Below are 19994 nucleotides of genomic sequence, written 5' to 3'. Positions count from 1 at the left end.
ATCATTGCAAAACTTACGAAATCTACAGGCTGCTGCTGGGCTAGAAGTGTGTTTTAGCTAGGTTAACTGGGATTTTTGTATTTTAAATTGTTTTCTCAGCTAGGGACCTGAATCCAACCCAGAGTTTGCATGACCCCTCCTAGGTTAGTGGGTCCATTAGTTTATTCTAAGCCAGTAAAGTTATTTGATCAATTTGTAACTTTCTCACAGACATGTATTTCCAACTGTATACATAAATGTTATTTCTGTAGCAACCCATATCGTAAAATCAATAAATATTGGGTTTAGGCTCCATTATGCTAGGCACGATAAAATGTAGTTGAAATATGAGATACATTAGATGCAGGGATATTTACAATAGTAACAGCTATCATAGACTTCCCATTTTGAAATGGGAAACAGTAGTGAAAGTTGTATTGGACGCCAGCCACTATACATTGTCAATTTTTCTCAATAAATATACAAACTGTCAATTTATTCTCAATAAATATACAACTCTTCAAATAGCCAAACCTCAAAAGTTTTGAATGTCTTGATTTTCTCAAGACAAAGGTTGGATAGCCATTGATTCTTTTCACTTAATGTCACCTTTCACTTACAGATCCTTTGAGCTCCCCCAGTCACCATTTTCTTCATCATGTCAAAATAGATATCTTGCAATTATTTCACCTTTTTTGCAAAAATTAGAGGTTTGATAATCCAGAAGTAGTCTTCTACTTAATTAATTTTTCTAGGGCTGAAATGTCATAAGTTGTTCCTCTCTAACCTGCATTCTTTTTCAGACTCCAGAATGGTATCAACCAACACGAGATCTGAAAATAGTTGAAATAACAGCAGACCTGGAGAATAAGGTAGATTTCAGGAAACAAAATAATTCTTAAAACAGGAAGAAAGGAATAGCAGTACTTAGAAGAGGCTCTCCAAGCTGGAAAATGTATTCTTATTTTGGGTTCAGGTTTTGGCTGTGATTCAGATTGATATTTTTATACTTTCCCATTGAGTTTGTCTGCCTTCCCTCATGTTATTTTTAATATACACTGGCAGGTCTCAAAAAAAATATATGCATAAAGATCTGTTTTAATATTTTGCAGCCTCATTTACAAAGATGCAGAGTACTCACCGCTTCCATAGAACCTAATGGGACTTGTGGAAACTCAGTATCTTTGAAAATCAGGCCATTAATTTTGAAAATGTGCATTAATTACTCTCTAGGTTGTAATAGCTCACTTGATATTACTATAATATACATTCTTTTGAAAAAGTATATTTTTCACCTGGTACACTGCGCTGGCTCCCAAAGAGCAGTCATATCTTATCATGTAAAAGGTTCTTTATAACTGATCCAATTATTGACCTGTGGTATTGACCTTAATGAAATGTAATATTTCGAAAGGCATGGTATAATCCATTGTATTAATCTGGTTGACAGGCATATTCTTGAAGGCCTCATGCTAACAATAGATATAGAATTTATCGAAATTATTACTTGATCAAACACAAACCAGTGTGTTCCCACTAAGCAATGGTTTCAGTGGCTCAAATTTAAATTTTCTAAATTAAAACTAGTCTAGAGTATGATGTAATGATTGCAGAATTTCCCAAACCCCACAGCTGTTTTCAAAGACGTTCTGTGTTGGTAGATTTTCAGATCTCATTAAAACATTTTTCTTCTAGAGTGAGACCTGCCACACCATGTTTATATGTTCCAAGTACTTGCAGATTAAGGAAAAACTGGTAACAGTCTTAACTGTAGATTTTAACAATAATTACCATTAGCAAATAGCAAAAGCCTATCAGGTAAGCGCTCCTGCACTTCCCCTTGGAATCATTTCAGTTAGGATCCTTTGCACCAAATGCAGTTCCTAGGATGTTATCTTTTCTATAAGTCTATATAAAATCCTCTTTTTTTTAAGTAGTGTCACTCTCAGCTGCCGCATTCAGTGCAATTTAGTGCTGTTAGATGCTTTCATGTCATATGGTTATAGCTGGGTAGATTAATAGGAACTTCTATATGGAAATTTCTTTCCTGTTATTGTTCTCCCTGAGCAGTTGATGGCTAAGTTAATTCTCTTTAGTTTTGTCATGCACTAAAGCACACATTGCCAAGCTATGATAAGCTTTACACAGGGAAAAAAAAAGCTCTTATGTCCATCAAAGTCTTAAACTTGCATTTTAAACTTTGGCCTGACCTGATGTGCCATTCAAAAAGCTTCAAAAGATTATTTTTTTAAGAAAGGTTCAATATGCCCCGAGGCTATCGGTTTTGAGTTAAACTGGGTGAAGTAGAAATATTTTACTCATCAGCTTTGCAGTCACAGAGTTTGCTTCAGCTAGAACAAAACTGCTGAGGCATTTAGAGAAAATTAACCCCCCATCCTGGCAGCCAGATGTGACTGGTTTCTGATGAATGCGCATGAGTGGGCTGAAAAACCAAGAGACTGTGAAATTCCTGTCAGGCCCGTACAGCGCAGAATGGGCTATTGACTGCTTTCTATATTTCCCTCCATCATTCTTCTTGAACACTGCCATTAATTTCCTCTCCTACTCTGACTTGGGAATTTAATTCTTTTTTCCTAGTTTTTTTTTCTTTTTCCCTTCCTCCCTTTCACCTTCTTGCCTCTTCTTCTCCTTGCCTTGACCCCCCCACTGGCATCGTTGGTGTTGCTGTCCCAGCTTTGGGCACTGCAGAAGCGGCTGCGCGGGGTGCTGGCAGCACAGCGGAGGCAGCATGGCCTCTACAACCAGGCTGGGCTGGCGAGGATCCAGGCAGCCTCTCAGGAGAACGCTCAGAAAATATTAGCTGTGCAGGTAGGTGATTGCAGGGAAGTCGGAAAGATCATTCTGATCTAGATTGAAAAGCAAATGATGGGTAGTGTGATGAAGCATTAAAACCATATCCCATCAGAGTTTTATAAATTTTTAACCTCTTTAATAAACTGGAATTGCATGAAGGATGAATTCAGTAAGTTAGCACATATACCATGTGTAGATTGAAAAAAAGGGGGAGATTAGATTTATTTCTCACAAACCTTGGAAAAGATTATTATAAATACATTGGGCATAAATATTAGAAACATAGAGCGGCATTACTATTGCTGCTCAGTTGTTTTAGAAGGTGTTGTTTTGTCCTGGTTTGTGCAAATATTATTTCCATGGTAAACAATATTGTCATTTTCACTGTATTCTTTTTTAATTTCTTTAACAGGAGACTATGTTTTAGAAGATTTGCACCTTCCTAACTCAATTATATGATGAATTTCCCTTATTTGTAAAAAAGCAACACTGGGGGGTTATGAGATTTAAAAATGGTTTCCAAAGATGATGGTTTCTCATTTTATGACTTGTTTCCGAGATATATGTATTTACTATGGAAAATGACTACTACACAGTATAGTTTGAACATCCTTTTTCTGTTTTTGCCTTGTGCTATGGCGTCTTATTCATATTTCTGTAAAGCCACTCCTTTCAATCTCTTCCCATAGTTAATGGCCATAACCAGATGGCGTTTGTGAAGGGTTTTTAAAAGGCTTAAGTGAAAAATTTCTTCAGACTTACTCATTGCAAAAGAAGTTATGCTGCTGATGCAGCTTAAGTGCAGGATATTCTTACAAGCCTTGTTTTCTGAATTTTAACAGTCAGTCTTTGTGGTATGAGTGTGGAAACAATTTTATTACATTTTAATATTATGTAATTACACTTCACTGTTAATATCCAATGCATTAAAATAAAATCTAACTTGAATAAGTTCTAGAATCCCATTAAACAGCATCAGCATCATGATCTGATTTCAGTATCTCAGAGGATTTTAATTTTAAAATTCCCAATTTCCATATATGTTGTATTTCTGTAAAAGATGCAGAAAATCTTTGTCATATTAAAATGAGAAACACAAGAAAAATAATTAAGATTAAAATGTTAATCATATTTTATACTTTATTAATGTTTTAATACTCTTAAATTTATAGATTTTAAAAATTTTCTTTTTTTTTTTTTTTAATTACTATTGCACTGACCTGTGTACCAGTGAGAGCCGGTAAGTCAGGAACCACTTTTTTTTCATTCAAATTATTTAAAAAAAAATGGAAAAGCTCCTTTTTGATTTTTTTTTTTGCACGGGGGGGTAGCTGGCATGATTTCTGTTTTCTCCTGTGTTCAACTGCTCCAATAGTGAGTGAAGAACAGAGGTGATCGATGCGCAGCCTAAAGCTCATGAATAATAACAGCAGTGACATAGAAGCCACAGGTGGCAGTTGGTTTCCTTACACATGAATCTTTACATTAATCTAATGCTACACGGTATTTTAATAGCTGTACAGTGAACCTCATATACAAGTGAACTCTCATGTCAGTAAGTGTTCTACGTTACAACAAATGAGATTTGTGGAAATCCTTCACCTTAGCATAAATTTTTCCATGCATGCTGTTCATGCTGAGAAGCTGTGTCTATAAATCTTGTCACCCTAAAAAATCCCAAGAAATTAGAAATGGCCTAAAGTAAGCTTTTAGAGCTAAGTCCCAGCAACATTTGGTGGTATTCAGATCTGAGTAGCTCAGACTTACCAAAGACAACATTTTGTTCAGTCTGAAAAATATTCTGTTCCCTATCCACTTTCATTAACCATAACATACTTTTCTGATATTCTGATGCTTTTCTGGTGTTCTGTTATTCTTGCTATGTTTTCATACAGTTTGACTGATAATAATTTACAAGTAAAATAGCAAAAAAAGTAAAATATATAAAATTAAAATGGAAACTATTCCAGCTAAGAGCAATTGCCAAGTTGTATAGCAAAGAATTTCCCTCCAGCAATATATTTGTATATTTTAGAGGTTTTGGCAGTGATTTATTTATATATGGACTGGTGTCTTTGTCTGTATTACTGTCAGATCGACCCATCCTTCTGTCAATTAAGTTCCTACATTGATGACATACAGCATAGTGGCATGCACTTCCAAAATAAAATCCGACAGCCATTCTTTTTTTCTCAGCAAGAAATACCCTGAGTTTGCTGTTTCTAGTGTCCATCTCACATTAACATGTGGGGATGAGATTCTGCTGTGCTGAGCAGCATGCAGGTGTGCACCAAAACTGATTCCCACTCATAAGAGCTTACATCCCAGCAGCTACCTTGACTGGAGCAAACACGAGCAGGTGAATCACAGAGGAAGAGTGAATTAGAAGAGGCAGTAGATACAGTACATTCGCTGCCTAAGTGTTTTCTGATATTTTACAGAAGCCATGACAACGGTGAGATCCAAAGAGAGACTTAATGGAGGATTTGGACTTTTCACCAGCTACTTTTAACAACGCTTCACAGTTTTACATAGCAGCAGTGTTTGGGGACAATTATGATGTAAAAATAAAGAGTGCCTCAGACTGGAAGGTGGCTTTGACTAATATTTCATCATCACACTATTAAGCCTGTTTTTGAAAGTCTAGACTTGCCTTCTAATCACTTCCAATGATGGAGCTGGTTGATAGCGCTTGTAAGATTTGTGCTTGAGAAGAAACAACTGTGCCTGTATTAAGGTGACATTGCCAAAGCATTAGTGAGGAGGATGTTTCCAGTAGCCAGTATTGGTGGAGTTAGTCATCACAATTAGTAAACACCAAAAAAAAAAAAAAGCAAAACTTTAGGAGGGGTCCCACTTAACATTAAAAAGAAAAATGCTTTTGTTGATGATAAATTGGGAGGAAAAAAATGCTCTTGCAGTGATGGCAAGCTTCCTTTGGTATCTGGTGTCTCAAATTCATTTCAGAAAGAACTATATGCATTACCAGTCCTAATTTCTATAAGCACCAAAATTGGTACCATGCCAGAAATTTGCTATTGGTCACCCACCCTACTAGTTAAGCACGGTTTTGAGCTCACTTTCAACTTCAGGCTTCCTTCCCTGTCACACTAACATGTGTGCCTCGGGCTGAGTGTGCCGTTTTGCTGAGCTGACTGGCTTTGGTGACTGGGAGTGCTCAGGCTTAGTGCAACGTAGGCAGGGTGTCCCCTGTAGCACATGCTAATGTTCATGTCCCCTTTTGGGGATGCTGCTGTCCCCCAGAAGCAGAAGCATGACCATGAGAGGCTGCCTCATGCCATCTCCTCTTAAATATTGTAGGGCCAGATTCTCTGCTCTGCCAAAGGAAGCAACAGCAAAGAGTCCCTCGTTTGAGAGTGACTTCATGAATGTTTACAAATATGCAAAGGGTGAGTGTCAGGATGATGGAGCTAGGTTTTTTTCAGTGATGTCCAGTGATAGGACAAAGGGAAGTGGGTGTAAACTGGAGCATAGGAGGTTCCAGGTGAACATCAGGAAAAATTTCTTTACTGTGAGAGTGACAGATCACTGGAACAGGTTGCCCAGGGGGGTTGTGGAGTCTCCTACGCTGGAGATATTCAAGGGCCGTCTGGGCAAGTTCGTGTGTGATGTACTCTAGGCTACCCTGCTCTTGCAGGAGGGTTGGACTAGATGATCTTTTGAGGTCCCTTCCAACCCTTGGGATTCTGTGATTCTGTTTGCCTCCTCAGCTCTCTGTTCAGCCTTAGCACCAGCTGTGCACATTTTTGGTCTGCCTGACCCTACTCAGCAGCAGCGCACTTTACCAGGGAATCATAACCAGAACATGCTGCCCTTTAGATGATCCTCCCTTTGGCTCTCTATTCTGAGAAAGAAGACCAAAACACGTTTGTCAATATGTAGCAGAAGTATGCACATGCTTCCTGAGCTCTCACTGTGGTCATGTGACCGGAGACATGTCAAAATTATCCAAAGCACCAACAATATGAGGGTGAACCACAAAAGCAGAATTATGCCTGTCAGCCTTTAGTAAATACTAGCTTTTCCCATTTTTTGTTAAGGGTCATTAGTCTGTATTGTATGTGGTGACATTAAAAGGGGTGGGGTTTTTCGAAATGCCATTTTAATTTTTACTATGCTCCTTTTATTTCAATTGAACTTTTAAATATATATATTCCCTGGCTTTTATCATGATCCTTGTAGCAATTTTGCTTTTCAAACATTTAATTGCTTTGGAAATAGGAATGATCAGCTGATTATTCAGTGTCCATGTGTTCTGTGAATATACTTCTCATAGGGAAAAAAATTGAAATTTTAAATTGGAGCATTTCAATTATGATGTTAAAAAGGATAAGAGATTCTTCCGTAGTAGTAGTGAAGCACAAATATTTTGTCAATCAGCTCAAATGCTAGATCAGAGAACAATGACTGAAATGATTTATACATTCAATTTTGTCTCTTCATTTGTTTCATTTTTCATAGAGCAAAGTGCAGGACTGTTTCTTGGGCAAGTCTATTTCATCTTCTGGTGCTTTACCTTTCTTCTAACCCATTTCAAGTTTTTAAAATTCCTGCTCTGCTTTTCTTTCATTCCTGGCAGTTTGCATACATGCTTAATGGCTCTGAAAAGAGACTTTGTTTTTATCCTAGTAGTCAAAGTTCTATGAGTCCTGACACTTGCTCTTCACCTAAACTTATCTTTATAGTCAAAGGACATCTTACGTGGTAAGAGAGGAGCAAAGTATTTCTGAAGTTAGTAACAGCTTTCCTTCAAACAAAAGCTTCACAGAGATCTCTTGACTTGAAGAAATGGAGCAGCAATGTGGGGAAAATTTCACTGTCACAGTGCAGTCCATATTCTGCAGTTTGCTTGGAGGATTTCAGTCCTCAAAAATCCTTCTACAATTACAAAATACATTTTTAACTCAGCAGAAAGTACTAAAAATAATCTCTTGAATTTAGGAAAAAAAATGATAAAAATGTAAAACCTTTTCTTCCACAAGTGTACAGGCAAGTTATTTGTTATGTTAATGGCTTTTGTTTTCCCAATAATGCTTTGCAGTTTCAATAACTTGGCTCTTGAGTAAGTTCAATTAGCTATCTAATTGCAAAAATGATATATGATGGCAGGTGTAGCTTTATTTGGGACTGTGGCTGCACATTAATCCTGACAGTCTTCAATTTAGTCTATCCTTTTAGATGATTTATCTTGACTATATTTATGCTAGAATTATTTGGGGGCCAACATGCTAACAAAAAAGATAACATCATTGCCACCCTCATTCTAACTTTAAAGCATTGCATATATACTTTTAATGATGGTGGAATAACGAAAGTACATTTTTTAATAAATACAAGATTATTGGCTTAGTTTTTAATACCTCTGCACCTTTAATAGCCGTTCCAGACAGTGTAAAGGGATATAAAATAGATCATCAGAATTTAGAGTTTGGAAACTTCTTAGTTGGTGGCAGTTTTACCTGTTTTCATCAAGTGAAAATTGCTACATAAGGCACAAAGGAATGAAGCATTAACCCCCAGACTGTCACTTTGACTGCAGAATGCTGTGATTATTTATACATTTTCCACAGTTTTATTCACATTGATTGATTAACCTGAAACCTTTACAAAACTTTTTGGCAAAGCTGCTGTAGTGCAAAATAATTCCACTGTACTGAACTACACCAGTTTACACTAGAAAAGAGTTCTGATCTAATTTGCATTGTCTTTATCTGAGCAGTTTTGCAGAGATCACCAAAGAAAGGACTGTTCTTTGCTAAGGCGTTGAAACTTTACTGAATCTACTGCAGGCATCTCAGCGGGTACTGCATCTTACCAGAAGAAATGTTTTACTGACTGCAAAATCTGTGGTCTTCATGGCACCCTGTTCTATCTGATCTTTAAGAGCAGGTGCAGTTCCACTTTGGCCAGGACCAACCATGATTCTGTGTATTACAAGCAGGGTTTGCTCATTTGCTTTCTGAAAGCTGCTTATTCTTGTTTCTTAGCTGTCAGATGGTAGTCAATTTAAGTACATCTTTTGTTCTCTAACTTAGTAAACACAGGTGTGTTATGGTGTCTCCCAGGGCTGATGCACTTCCAAATCTGTATGCCTTCTCTTTTATTTTTCTCTCTTATGGGCTGAGTTATCACCATTTATGCTGATTACACTCAGTTGTGTCTTTTTTGCCTGCTGATTTCACTTTAGCAGTCTTGCTGTTTCTGCCTTGTCTTGGAGACATATGGGGATGGATGACAGATAACTTTACTTAAGAGGACATGGCTGCACACCTTTTAATTAGTTCTAAGCTTTTGTATTTATTCACATTTATTCATAGTAACCATTTAAATGTTGAAGTTAAATTTTTCTGATTTTATTATTAATTTATAAAGTATTTATTTGGTACAGTTAAAGGGTAATTGAGATCAAGTATCCTTTGCTTAAAAAATTTGTTTGAAAAGTTGTTACTTGGTGAATCGGTTTCTACGGAAACATTGAAATCAGCATCCAGTACATAGTTTCCAAAAATATATGGCTTTCCTCTCAAAAGTTTATGAATTTTGAATAATAACTGGAATTTTTCAAAATATGATCTCACCTTTAATATCAATCCCTAAAGTGATTCCTTTTGTCTAGACTTCTCTAGATGGAATTTATGACCATGACTAGCACTCACAAAAATCTTTGCATTTACTTAACAGGTAGGTGTAGTGGCAGTTACAGCTGCCATGGAATAGACACACAGAATGTTCATGACCATTTATTTTGTTGCTCCATGATGAGCGGGGCCTTTCTAGCGAGATAGTGAAAACTAATCTCAAAATAAGCTAAATTCATAGAAGAAATTGGAACCTCATTTATTTATTTGCCTCATTTTCATTGTCTGTGATTTTGCTTATGACATGGCAAATCTTTGATATCTTTATTCTGATGTAATCTCCTTTTAACGTTTTTTAAGTGATGTGTACATATAATTTGGCACAATTCAGTTGCATTTAGGTTTTTATGCCACTTATGCCTTAACGCGCCAAGCATCTTATGCTTCTCATAAACCCTACTTTTCAAAGCATCATGTCCAAAGGCTAATATAACCACAAACATTGCACAGGAACACCTATAGTGTCCTTAACTGTCATAATTCTTCTATGGCTTCACTTGAAAGTTTCACTACGTGTAGCAAATATGATGCGAATCAAATTGTTCAGACATGTGCCTGCCACCTAAAAGTTCTAGTGTATAGTAAGAAGATAAAGAGCTCTGCTAGTTGCCTGTCAATGAGGGAGGCTAGAAGATTGTCTCTGCAAAAAGATTTGTCTCATATAAGATTAACCTGGCCAGGATTATTGTGGTGATAAATCATTTAGTTTGCTTGCAGGTGTACATTTTCAATGTACAGTTTTTGTGTAGAAATACATATCACTAAAAATTATGACCTAAGAGAAAAGAGAAGGATGGCATTTAATCTAGGAGATTTAGTTTTAAATTTCTTTTATAAGAATTCCTAAGAGTTACATTTCTTCAGTATTCACCACCACTTACTGTAATCTATTCTTGCATATTACCAAAATTGTTGTAGTAATAATAGTACTAATTACCAGAATAGTAATAGTACTAATTACCCGCTTTCTTACATTTTATAACATGCACACACAGAAATGTCTTATTAATTTAAAATATGCTGAGTAATAAAAATGTATAGGTTGGGGCTTTTAGTAATGAAAGACAAATTTACAGAATTAAATGTTTACTACTCGCAACTTCGTATCTGGCTCTAACAGATGCTAAGATTACTGAACAAACTTCATTTCTCATTGAGCAAAAATTAGTCTCCCATTGAAGAGACATAGAATCCAGAAATACAGACTATGAATTCATGTTCTTCGCACCTGTAACTCTGGTAACTTAATATTTGGGGGTCAAACACTCAAAACTCTATGAGGAACTGGCAAGCTTATTATCTCTGCTGCTTTTATTGTCAGCAGGGCTACTCAAACCAATAGGTCTTACATGACAAGAAGAGACAAATTGCGTGATTTCCAGCTTCTTAAAAATTGATCCACCGAGTCATGTCACAGCTACAGCAATCTTTAAGCTTCAGATTATTCGCCATACTCCCTGACAGAAAGATTCAGAGTTTGAAACTTGATGGAATAAAAATGTGCTGAAACAGTGTATCACGAAAAATTATCAAAGAAGCATTAAAGTTGTCATGCTTGAGGCCTTTTCCAGAATCTGAAGACCACTGTATTTCTGTTTCTTGAAGCAACATAGGTTTTATTTTTTTAGTTAAATAATTAAAATCTGTGTTGAAGTGTTTACACAAAATAGGCTGAATTATGTTCACAGAAATAACTACAATCCTAAAATTTCTCAATTGAGTACAATGGTTTTGTAATCTTAAGGATTTTCTAAGGTATTTTTTAAACTCTGAAATTTCCAAGGGTATAAACCATATTAAATATTTTATTAATATTGACACTTTTATCATCAAAAGAATTAGTGCCAATACACTTATCTGGAACTTGAACTAATGGGGTAAATGACAACTGTAGTAGGCTGTTGTCTATTGCTTTTTCCTTAATTTATTGCTCAGGCTTTTATCTAATCAAAGTCTCTCCAGCTCATGGTCTCTGCTTTTCCCAACCTTGTGCCTGTGCTGAGTCTCATCCCAGAGGAATGTCAGACCTCTGTCCTGCACCTGACTCATTCCCAGATTGCTGGCACAGCCATTTTTGCTCTCCCTTCAAGCTTGTTTTCCAGCCTTAATCTCTGGCACTACCTACTGATCACCAGTTTTCTCTGTTTCCTTACTGCTTCCTCAAGTACCAGCCTCTGTCATTTTTCCAAGCAATAGTCACCTTCTTCTACCTCTCGGCCTCTGAGACTTGACAATACCAGTCTCTACCCTCGCCTGAAAGAGAACTGACAGTTTTCCTTCTCTGCAGCCCAATTTTATCTCCTTGTGAGCCTTCTCCAAATCTAACTGTTGCTCCATTTTGGCTCTTGTTCTTTCATATTCGAATCAAACAATTTGCTCCTTTTGCAGCATCTACTAGTCAAAATGTCCTGCACAAGCAGGACTCCTCTACTGTAAGGCCCCTAGACCCAACCCAAACCATAGCAGTCCTGAGAGACTCCTGCTGGAGAAGCCTTACCTATTGCAAGGCTCAAGTATGTAAAAAATGTAGTTTTCAGAGCTACAGAGTTCAAATTTACACTTACCAGGTACACACAATCTGTGTTTTCAGAGCCTTGTGGCTCTGAAATTTTGTAGCAGTGTTTTAAATTTACTAAAGAAAGCGTTTGAGCCCAATGCCTAAATTTTGGATAAATGGGTTAAAAAAAACCAAACATGTAAAAGCAGATAAAGTAAACGCTTGGCAATTTCCTTAAGTTGATCTCAGCCCTACCTACAATTCAGGAAATCCTTCTTATTATAGAAAAATTAATTGAAGTGGTTTAAACATCAGTCGTTCAAAATCCAACAATAATTAATTCAATTCCTCCTAGCAGAATGATAGGAATCCTTGATTCTCTTTACAGAGCTTAGCTGCCTTGGTTTGAGTAAGTTTGTTGTGAGGATCTGAGGCAATATGGGAAAGCACATACACAACCAAAATATCACAGAGTATCTTGTTTTGGTTTGTTGAAAAATTGTGGGTTTTTACTTCAAGGAAAGCTTAACCATATCTCATCTGTAACATTATTTTTCTAAATCATGTTTTGTCCTGATTGGAGCAATAGTACTAAAGAGCAGAAAAGCCATAGTTTTCTTAAGAAATGCTGGCTGAACAAGAGAAAACAGTATGTGAATAAACGTTATGTTTCCATCAGCTGTGCTGCTAAATACCTGTATAACAACACGGCAAACAACCTTCTAAATAGCTCCATTTAATACAAAATGCTGTTTCTGAGACTTTTACACTAAAATAATGATACGTATCTGAGTACTGTGCTCAAGCTTAAGGCCAAATTATAGGTAACATGGAGGTTTATGATGATGATTGTGTAGCTCATAAACCTTTCTTTTGAGACCTTGGCCAAATATGACAAACCTCTTGAAGGCTGATCATTTGGATCATAAAATTCCTTTGTAAGTAAAACTAGAACAGGTTTGCATGTTCTCACTCCTTCAGGAAGCCAATGGTAATTTTGAATGACAAGAGAGAACAGCAATGAGCCGACAAGTAAGATGGTTATTCAGTTGTTATGTGTCAAAAAGAAAATGAAACTATACTTCATAGATTCGCTTTTCCAGCAATTGACAGAAGCCTTCAGTTTACAATTAAGAAAAGTTAAATGAAGCCCATTTTTAGGAAGACAAGATTAAGGATAGGACTTATGAAGTTGCACTCTTGCCAAATGAGCAAATGCTTATCTCTGGTTTTATAAGTAAAAACTAAGAAATTAAATTTCTTTATCCAGTATAGTGAATAAATAATCAGAGAAATAACATTTTTTAAATTAATGATTCAACCTTGCAACATCACTTTGGGCTATCTGAAGTTTAGTAACCTCCTTCTACCCATTTTAAACATACATCAAAACACAGGTTTAATGATGAACTGTTTGCATGTTGTAAGTTCCATTTTTGGCAGCTCTTCTGTTTTTGTCGTCACCTGAATTAATTACGGTAGTTCAGAACATCTCTAGTAAACATGCTGATATATCATAAACTCATCTGCTGAACTCTTAAGTATGGTTGCAAAGTAGATTATTTTATTTAAAGACACCAGTTTAAAAAATTTAGACATTTAATTTAATTATCTTCTCCCAGAAGTATAAGAAGAAATCAGAATCCTAGTGGGAATAGCATTATACTTGCATAAGAAAGCGCACAGGAGCATTTTTGCCACAAACTCAATAATTTTAGCTATAATCACTAACTATGTTTTTGTTTTACAGAACCAGTATGATTTGGAAAAAGAATAAAATTGCTTTTAAAGTACAAAAATAATTATGAACCACTTGAAATGTAATGTCTGTATTTTATTTCTCATCAGAATTCATTAGTGTGTAACATCAATAATTTAGCCCATCATTTGCCAACACTGACTTGGCTCAGTAGTTCAATCATGTAACCCTGTAAACTCACTTTCCATTAAAATGAATGTTGCTGACAAAGGATAACTAAAGAGATACTTCATTTATTAGCTAAAGAGATACTTCATTTATCAACATTTTTAAATTAGGAGTTTGGGACCACAGACACTTAGCTGGATAAATTATACAAAGGGATCTTTGCATTAGGCCTAAAGATGTTTGTAGAATCAAATACAATGTTATCCAGAATTATAACTGCCTTTCATTTGTGTAACATGCAATTCACAGTATACTATTCCAGAAACCAACAGAGCCACCTGCAGAGAATCAAATGACCTACCGGAATGAAATCCTCACTGTCATGTGCAAAATTATAAAATGTGTAATAGTTGTCCCCTCTTTTGATTGACTCAATCAAGCATTTCCCATGGAAAACTCCTTACAAGAAACTTCTCACAACAGGCACTATAATTTCTCAGAGTTGCATTTGAGGTGTTAAATGCTCTACATTATTTCACTATGAGCAGCTTCTTCAAATCCAGTCATTATCTTCTCCAAATGCATCCTTTAAAAACATTCAGGTTTCAGATGCGGTGTCTCGGCTTGTTGATTCTCTGGCCTTTTTCCTACCCACTTATCCTTTCTTACAATGATACTGGCTTCATTTTCTAAACTTCAGTCCTTTTTTTTTCTAACATACTGAAACTTGGACATAAACATTTCTTTTTTTGAAATAAATAGCTACCTGAAACATGCGAGGACAAAGTTAGGAGTAAAATCAAAACCTCTCACATCATGTCTTTTGACTGTGCCTGGGAAGATAGATCTGGAAACCAAATCCTTCCTGAGGACAAATCAGTAAACATCTGTCACAGGACTGACATAACATGGCTGTCATCTGACTGCATACTCTGGAGGGCTGCTGCTAACGGTACAGAAGGAACCTATTGAGGACATAAGCAGAAAGCAAATAAAAATGTTACAGTACCAGTTTGGTGCAAGCCACCACATTCATTCCTGTCCAATTCCCTTTACTATTTTCTGTCTATTTAAGTAGAGGGTACATGAATTCTCTAGAAAATCTTCCCATCCTTATCCTTTTCTCAAACTTTGAGTTGAAGGCATTCTAGAGACAAGAACCACTCCTGCTTTGAGCGATGTTCTAAATAAATCCTGTTAGTCTCTGTGCTCACAGGCTGTTATAAATGCATTCTTATGATGCTCTGGGCTGAGGAGAGAGGGATCAAATTTAGGTCTTCATTTGCAAGTGTTGTCATAAGAAGTATTTTTTTTTAAATGAATGGGATATTTCTCTGAGCCTGAGCACTGCGGTAACTGAGTATGTATGTGTTAGCAAAGCAGAAAGCTCTATTAGAGATAAAGGCAAAGAAACTACTATCCACAAACTCAGAGGAGCTTTGCACAATGAAATCTTTTTTGTATTTTTTTCTCTTTTTTGTGAGTGGAGAGTGGGGTGGAAAGGATTATGAATTAAAGAGCTCCTCAGTTCTCAAGAATAATGTTGAAGAAAACGAGAACAGAAGCTATTCTTTTTTATTAGTGCTCTATTTCTCACCTATAATATTTAGTATTGCTGCAAGGGTACTCAAGTGTATCATCACTTGAATCAGCACCAGTTTTGGTGCTCCAACTGGTACCAGAGCAATAAGCTGAGAGTCAAATACTCAGGAAGAGCAGGTTTTTTGTTACGTTTAACTCTCCTCCAAAACTGGGATGGGTCACAGCAGCTTCACTGAGTTGCTTTAGCATACCAGCTCATCACAGCTATCATGAAATTTTATTGGAGTGTTTTAATTATCCATAATAACTCCAGAAAATCTCCTTTTTCACTTGGCACAGATTTTTCAAAGCTATGTGTTTTAGTTTTGTTACGGTTTCTAAAATAAGAAAATAAAAAGGTACACCAAACAGGGTGCTTTACTCCAATTAACTTAGGGGCTAAGAAATCTTGCAAAACAAAAAATATACTTGAACCTGGTCCCATTGAAATCAATGATGAAGTTAGGCTGGCTTCCTTAGATACAGGACTATTTTCCTCAGGGTGAGGGCAGAACAATCTGAGTCAATATATATTCTCTCACTACGTTACCTTGTAATGAAACTTATAGTAAGGGCTAAAATCACATCTGTGTTTTAAAAGTAAGTGTTGTGGTGATAGTTTTGTTATAATCTTGATGGCCTAAGAACATTAGTAAGGCATTATTTTATAAGGCAAGGCACTATATATATTAGACTGGAAAAAAAAGACAAGCTTTTGAGTACACAAGCTCTTCCTGTTAGCATAATTCCTTGTATCTTAGCTAGCTATCTGGGATGATGTTGAGAATTATGTTCTCAGTTTCAGTGATATATTCATTGCTAATCAAATTATCACTCAGTTCAAAATGTATATATATATGCAGTAAAGACTTTCACCTGTATTCTGGTCTCACTTGGTTCTCAATATCTTATTTAACACACTTTAATAATAATTTACCACATTTTGAAGTGACTCCTTTGATTTATACAGATGATGGTTCTAGCCACCTTTCTTTTCTATTTGTTTCTCATTCTTTTTAATTCCAAATTCTTTCTCCTTAATAGAGATTGAAAGATAGGGAAAATTTGGAGGAGAAGAGGAAAGAAATTATTTGACTAGATAGGTGAGATTAGCAATCTAAAATGTGGTGATGCAGTCTTCTAAAAGAATTTATAGTTTTTTTTCTTTTTTTCTAATGTTCTCAGTTCCACATACCTCAAGGATAAAAAAAAAATAATTTGTTTCTTCTATTGATCACCAAAGACCTGAGATTTTCCTGTATATAAACCATCAGAATTTTTCACTGCTTTATAGTTCCATTGACAGCATATGATTCAGAAGCTCAATCTGTAATAGCCTGACACTGTCAGTGTCATTCTGACAGATACAATGCTGCCCAGTAATCACTCAGGTTGAGAAGTCGTGCACTTTAGCTTTGCCAGCAGATTTCTGGATTTCTGCCTTACTAAGATCAACACACAGAAAAGTGGACTGTTTGGGCTGCCATTCCATTTGGAATAATTTAAGAAACCATTTAAGAAAACAACCATTTGTAATCATGAGATGGTCGAGTTCAAGATCCTCAGGACAGTGAGAAGAGCGTGCAGCAAGCTCACTACCCTGGACTTCAAGAGAGCAGACTTCGGCCTCTTCAGGAACCTGCTTAGTTTCCATGGAACAAAGCCCTAGAGGGCAGGGGGGCCCAAGACTCTTGGTTGATATTCAAGGATCACCTGCTGCAAGCTCAGGAGTGTTGCATCCCAACCAGAAGGAAGTGCAGCAGGAGGGCCAGGAGACCTCCTTGGATGGATAAGGAACTGCTGAGGAAAATTCAGTTGAAAAAAGAGGCTTATAATAAGTGGAAGCAAGGACAGGTGGCATGGGAAGAGTACAGGGATGCTGTCCAGGAAATTATGAACCAGGTTAGGAAAGCTAAGGCCCAGTTAGAATTAAACTTGGCTAGGGATGTTAAGGGTAACAGGAAGGGATTCTACAGGCACATAGCAAATAAAAGACAGACTAGGGAGAATGTAGGCCCCCTCAGGAAGCTCTCGGGAGAACTGGCTACACAGGATTTGGAGAAGGCTGAGGTTCTGAATGACTTCTTTGCCTCGGTCTTCACTGGCAAAGGTTCTGACCACAGCACCCAAGTCTTGGAAGGCAAACACAGGGACTGTGAGAATGAAGACCTTGGACCCACTGTAGGAGAGGATCTAGTTCGAGACAATCTTAAGAACCTGAATGTGCACAAGTCCACAGGACCTAATGAAATCCGTCTGCGGGTCCTGAAGGAGCTGGCGAATGAAGTTGCTAAGCCACTGTCCATCATATTTAAAAAATCATGGCCGTCAGGTGAAGTTCCCGATGACTGGAAAAAGGGAAATATAACCCCCATTTTCAGGAAGGTGAAAATGGATGACCCGGGGAATTACAGACCAGTCAGTGTCAGCTCTGTGCCTGGCAAAATCTTGGAGCAGATTCTCCTGGAAGGCATGCTAAGGCACATGAAGAACAACAAGGTGCTTGGTGACAGCCAGCATGGCTTCACTAAAGGGAAATCCTGCCTGACCAATTTGGTGGCCTTCTATGATAGGGCTACAGAACTGATGGACAGGGGTAGAGCAGTTGATGTCATCTACCTGGACTTGTGTAAAGCGTTCAACACTGTCCCACACGACATCCTTGTCTCTAAATTGGAGAGACATCAATTTGGTGGATGGACCACTCGGTGGATAAAGAACTGGCTGGATGGCCGCACACAAAGAGTTGTGGTCAATGGCTCAATGTCCAGCTGGAGACCAGTAAGGAGTGGTGTCCCTCAGGGATCAGTGTTGGGACCGGTCTTGTTCAACATCTTCATCGCTGACATGGACAGTGGGATTGAGCGCGCCCTCAGCAAGTTTGCTGATGACACCAAGCTGTGTGGTTCGGTTGATACCCTGGAGGGAAGGAATGCCATCCAGAGGGACCTCGACAGGCTTGTGAGGTGGGCTGATGCCAACCTCATGAAGTTTAACCATGCCAAGTGCAAGGTCCTACACCTGGGTCAGAGCAATCCCAGGCACAGCTACAGGTTGGGCAGAGAAGAGATTCAGAGCAGCCCTGCAGAGAAGGACTTGGGGGTGCTGGTTGATGAGAAAATGAACACGAGCTGCCTTCAGTGTGTGCTTGCAGCCCAGAAAGCCAACTGTATCCTGGGCTGCATTAAAAGGAGCGTGACCAGCAGGTCAAAGGAGGTGATCCTGCCCCTCTACTCTGCTCTTGTGAGACCTCACCTGCAGTATTGTGTGCAGTTCTGGTGTCCTCAACATAAAAAGGACATGGAACTGTTGGAACAAGTCCAGAGAAGGGCCACGAGGATGATGAGGAGACTGGAGCACCTCCCGTATGAAGATAGGCTGAGAAAGTTGGAGCTGTTCAGCCTGGAGAAGAGAAGTCTGCGTGGAGACCTCATAGCAGCCTTCCAGTATCTGAAGGGGGCCTATAGGGATGCTTGAGAGGGACTCTTCACTAGGGACTGTAGTGATAGCACAATGGGTAACGGGTTAAAACTTAAGCAGGGGAAGTTTGGATTGGATATAAGGAGGAAGTTCTTTACTGTGAGGATGGTGAGGCACTGGAATGGGTTGCCCAGGGAAGTTGTGTATGCTCTATCCCTGGCGGTGTTCAAGGCCAGGTTGGACAAAGCCTTGGGTGACATGGTTTAGTGTGAGGTGTCCCTGCCCATGGCAGGGGTGTTGGAGCTGGGTGATCTTGAGGTCCTTTCCAACCCTAACAATTCCATGATTCTATGGAGGCAGCTGAAGACTTGGACACTAATGTCCTTGGCAACCTGATGGAGAGAAATCTAAATGAGCCACCCCATGACTTTCCCCCCTTCCTGCCACACTCCTTGGTCTGGAATAGTCCATGTTTATTCTGCCCTTATACTCTTCTCTATATAGCATCTCATCATGCCCACTGGTGAGAAGAAAACAGTAGGTTAGATGGACTGTTGGTTTAACTCCATATTTGCTGTTCATATCTTACTGTATTTTGGAAAAATTAGAACCTCAACACTAATTTTGCTGGCTTTAAAGCAAAATATGCATTTTCCAACTTGACATTCACTTTTTAATGATAGCTCTATTCTTATTATTCATATGTTTTTCTGCATACTTTTCTGATTATCTTGTTGATCTACTGTATCCATGTATTTCAGATATTCTGCATCTTCATCAAAAGATTTTTTGCAGCTGTTATCCCTTTTTCACCTCAGGAAGCACATTAAATTATCTTTTTTTTAGGAATTCTTTTCTAAGTAACTTTAAAATATACCATATGAGAGAACAAGTTTGTACAAAATGTGAATCATAACTGGGTATGTACCACAACTAGGAAGAAGCTGATTCTGCAGGACTTAATTTTTAAAATATTCCAAGTTATAATACTCATCAGACAATAGTATTTTGCCCATCTAAGCTAAAATATTTGAAGATAAATCTTCAATTTTGAGCTTCAAGCACTGGTCCAGCAGCTATTTGACTATAGGCATCATGTTTCAAAACAGGAATTTACATGGCCAAAGTTCCTTCCCTGTTTTTTTTTTCCCATTCTTTCCTCCAGCAGATGAGTCCT

At 37.7% G+C, this 19994-nt stretch overlaps 1 protein-coding gene across 1 annotated transcript in view; it reads left to right on the top strand.

Annotated features, from left to right (window-relative positions):
- Positions 1 to 19994, top strand: part of CCDC178 (coiled-coil domain containing 178) — a 165389-nt gene that overhangs the window by 142053 nt on the left and 3342 nt on the right. Inside the window, 1 exon segment of the mRNA XM_057397375.1 lies at positions 2674 to 2808. Within this exon segment, the coding sequence (XP_057253358.1) occupies positions 2674 to 2808 (135 nt within the window).

The sequence above is a fragment of the Pezoporus wallicus genome, unplaced genomic scaffold (assembly GCF_028554395.1).
Source record: "Pezoporus wallicus isolate ANWC-B61680 ecotype Strahan unplaced genomic scaffold, APGP_CSIRO_Pwel_v1 contig_227, whole genome shotgun sequence".
In the NCBI taxonomy this organism is placed as follows: Eukaryota; Metazoa; Chordata; class Aves; order Psittaciformes; family Psittacidae; genus Pezoporus; species Pezoporus wallicus.
This window is presented reverse-complemented; position numbering and strand designations above follow the sequence as displayed.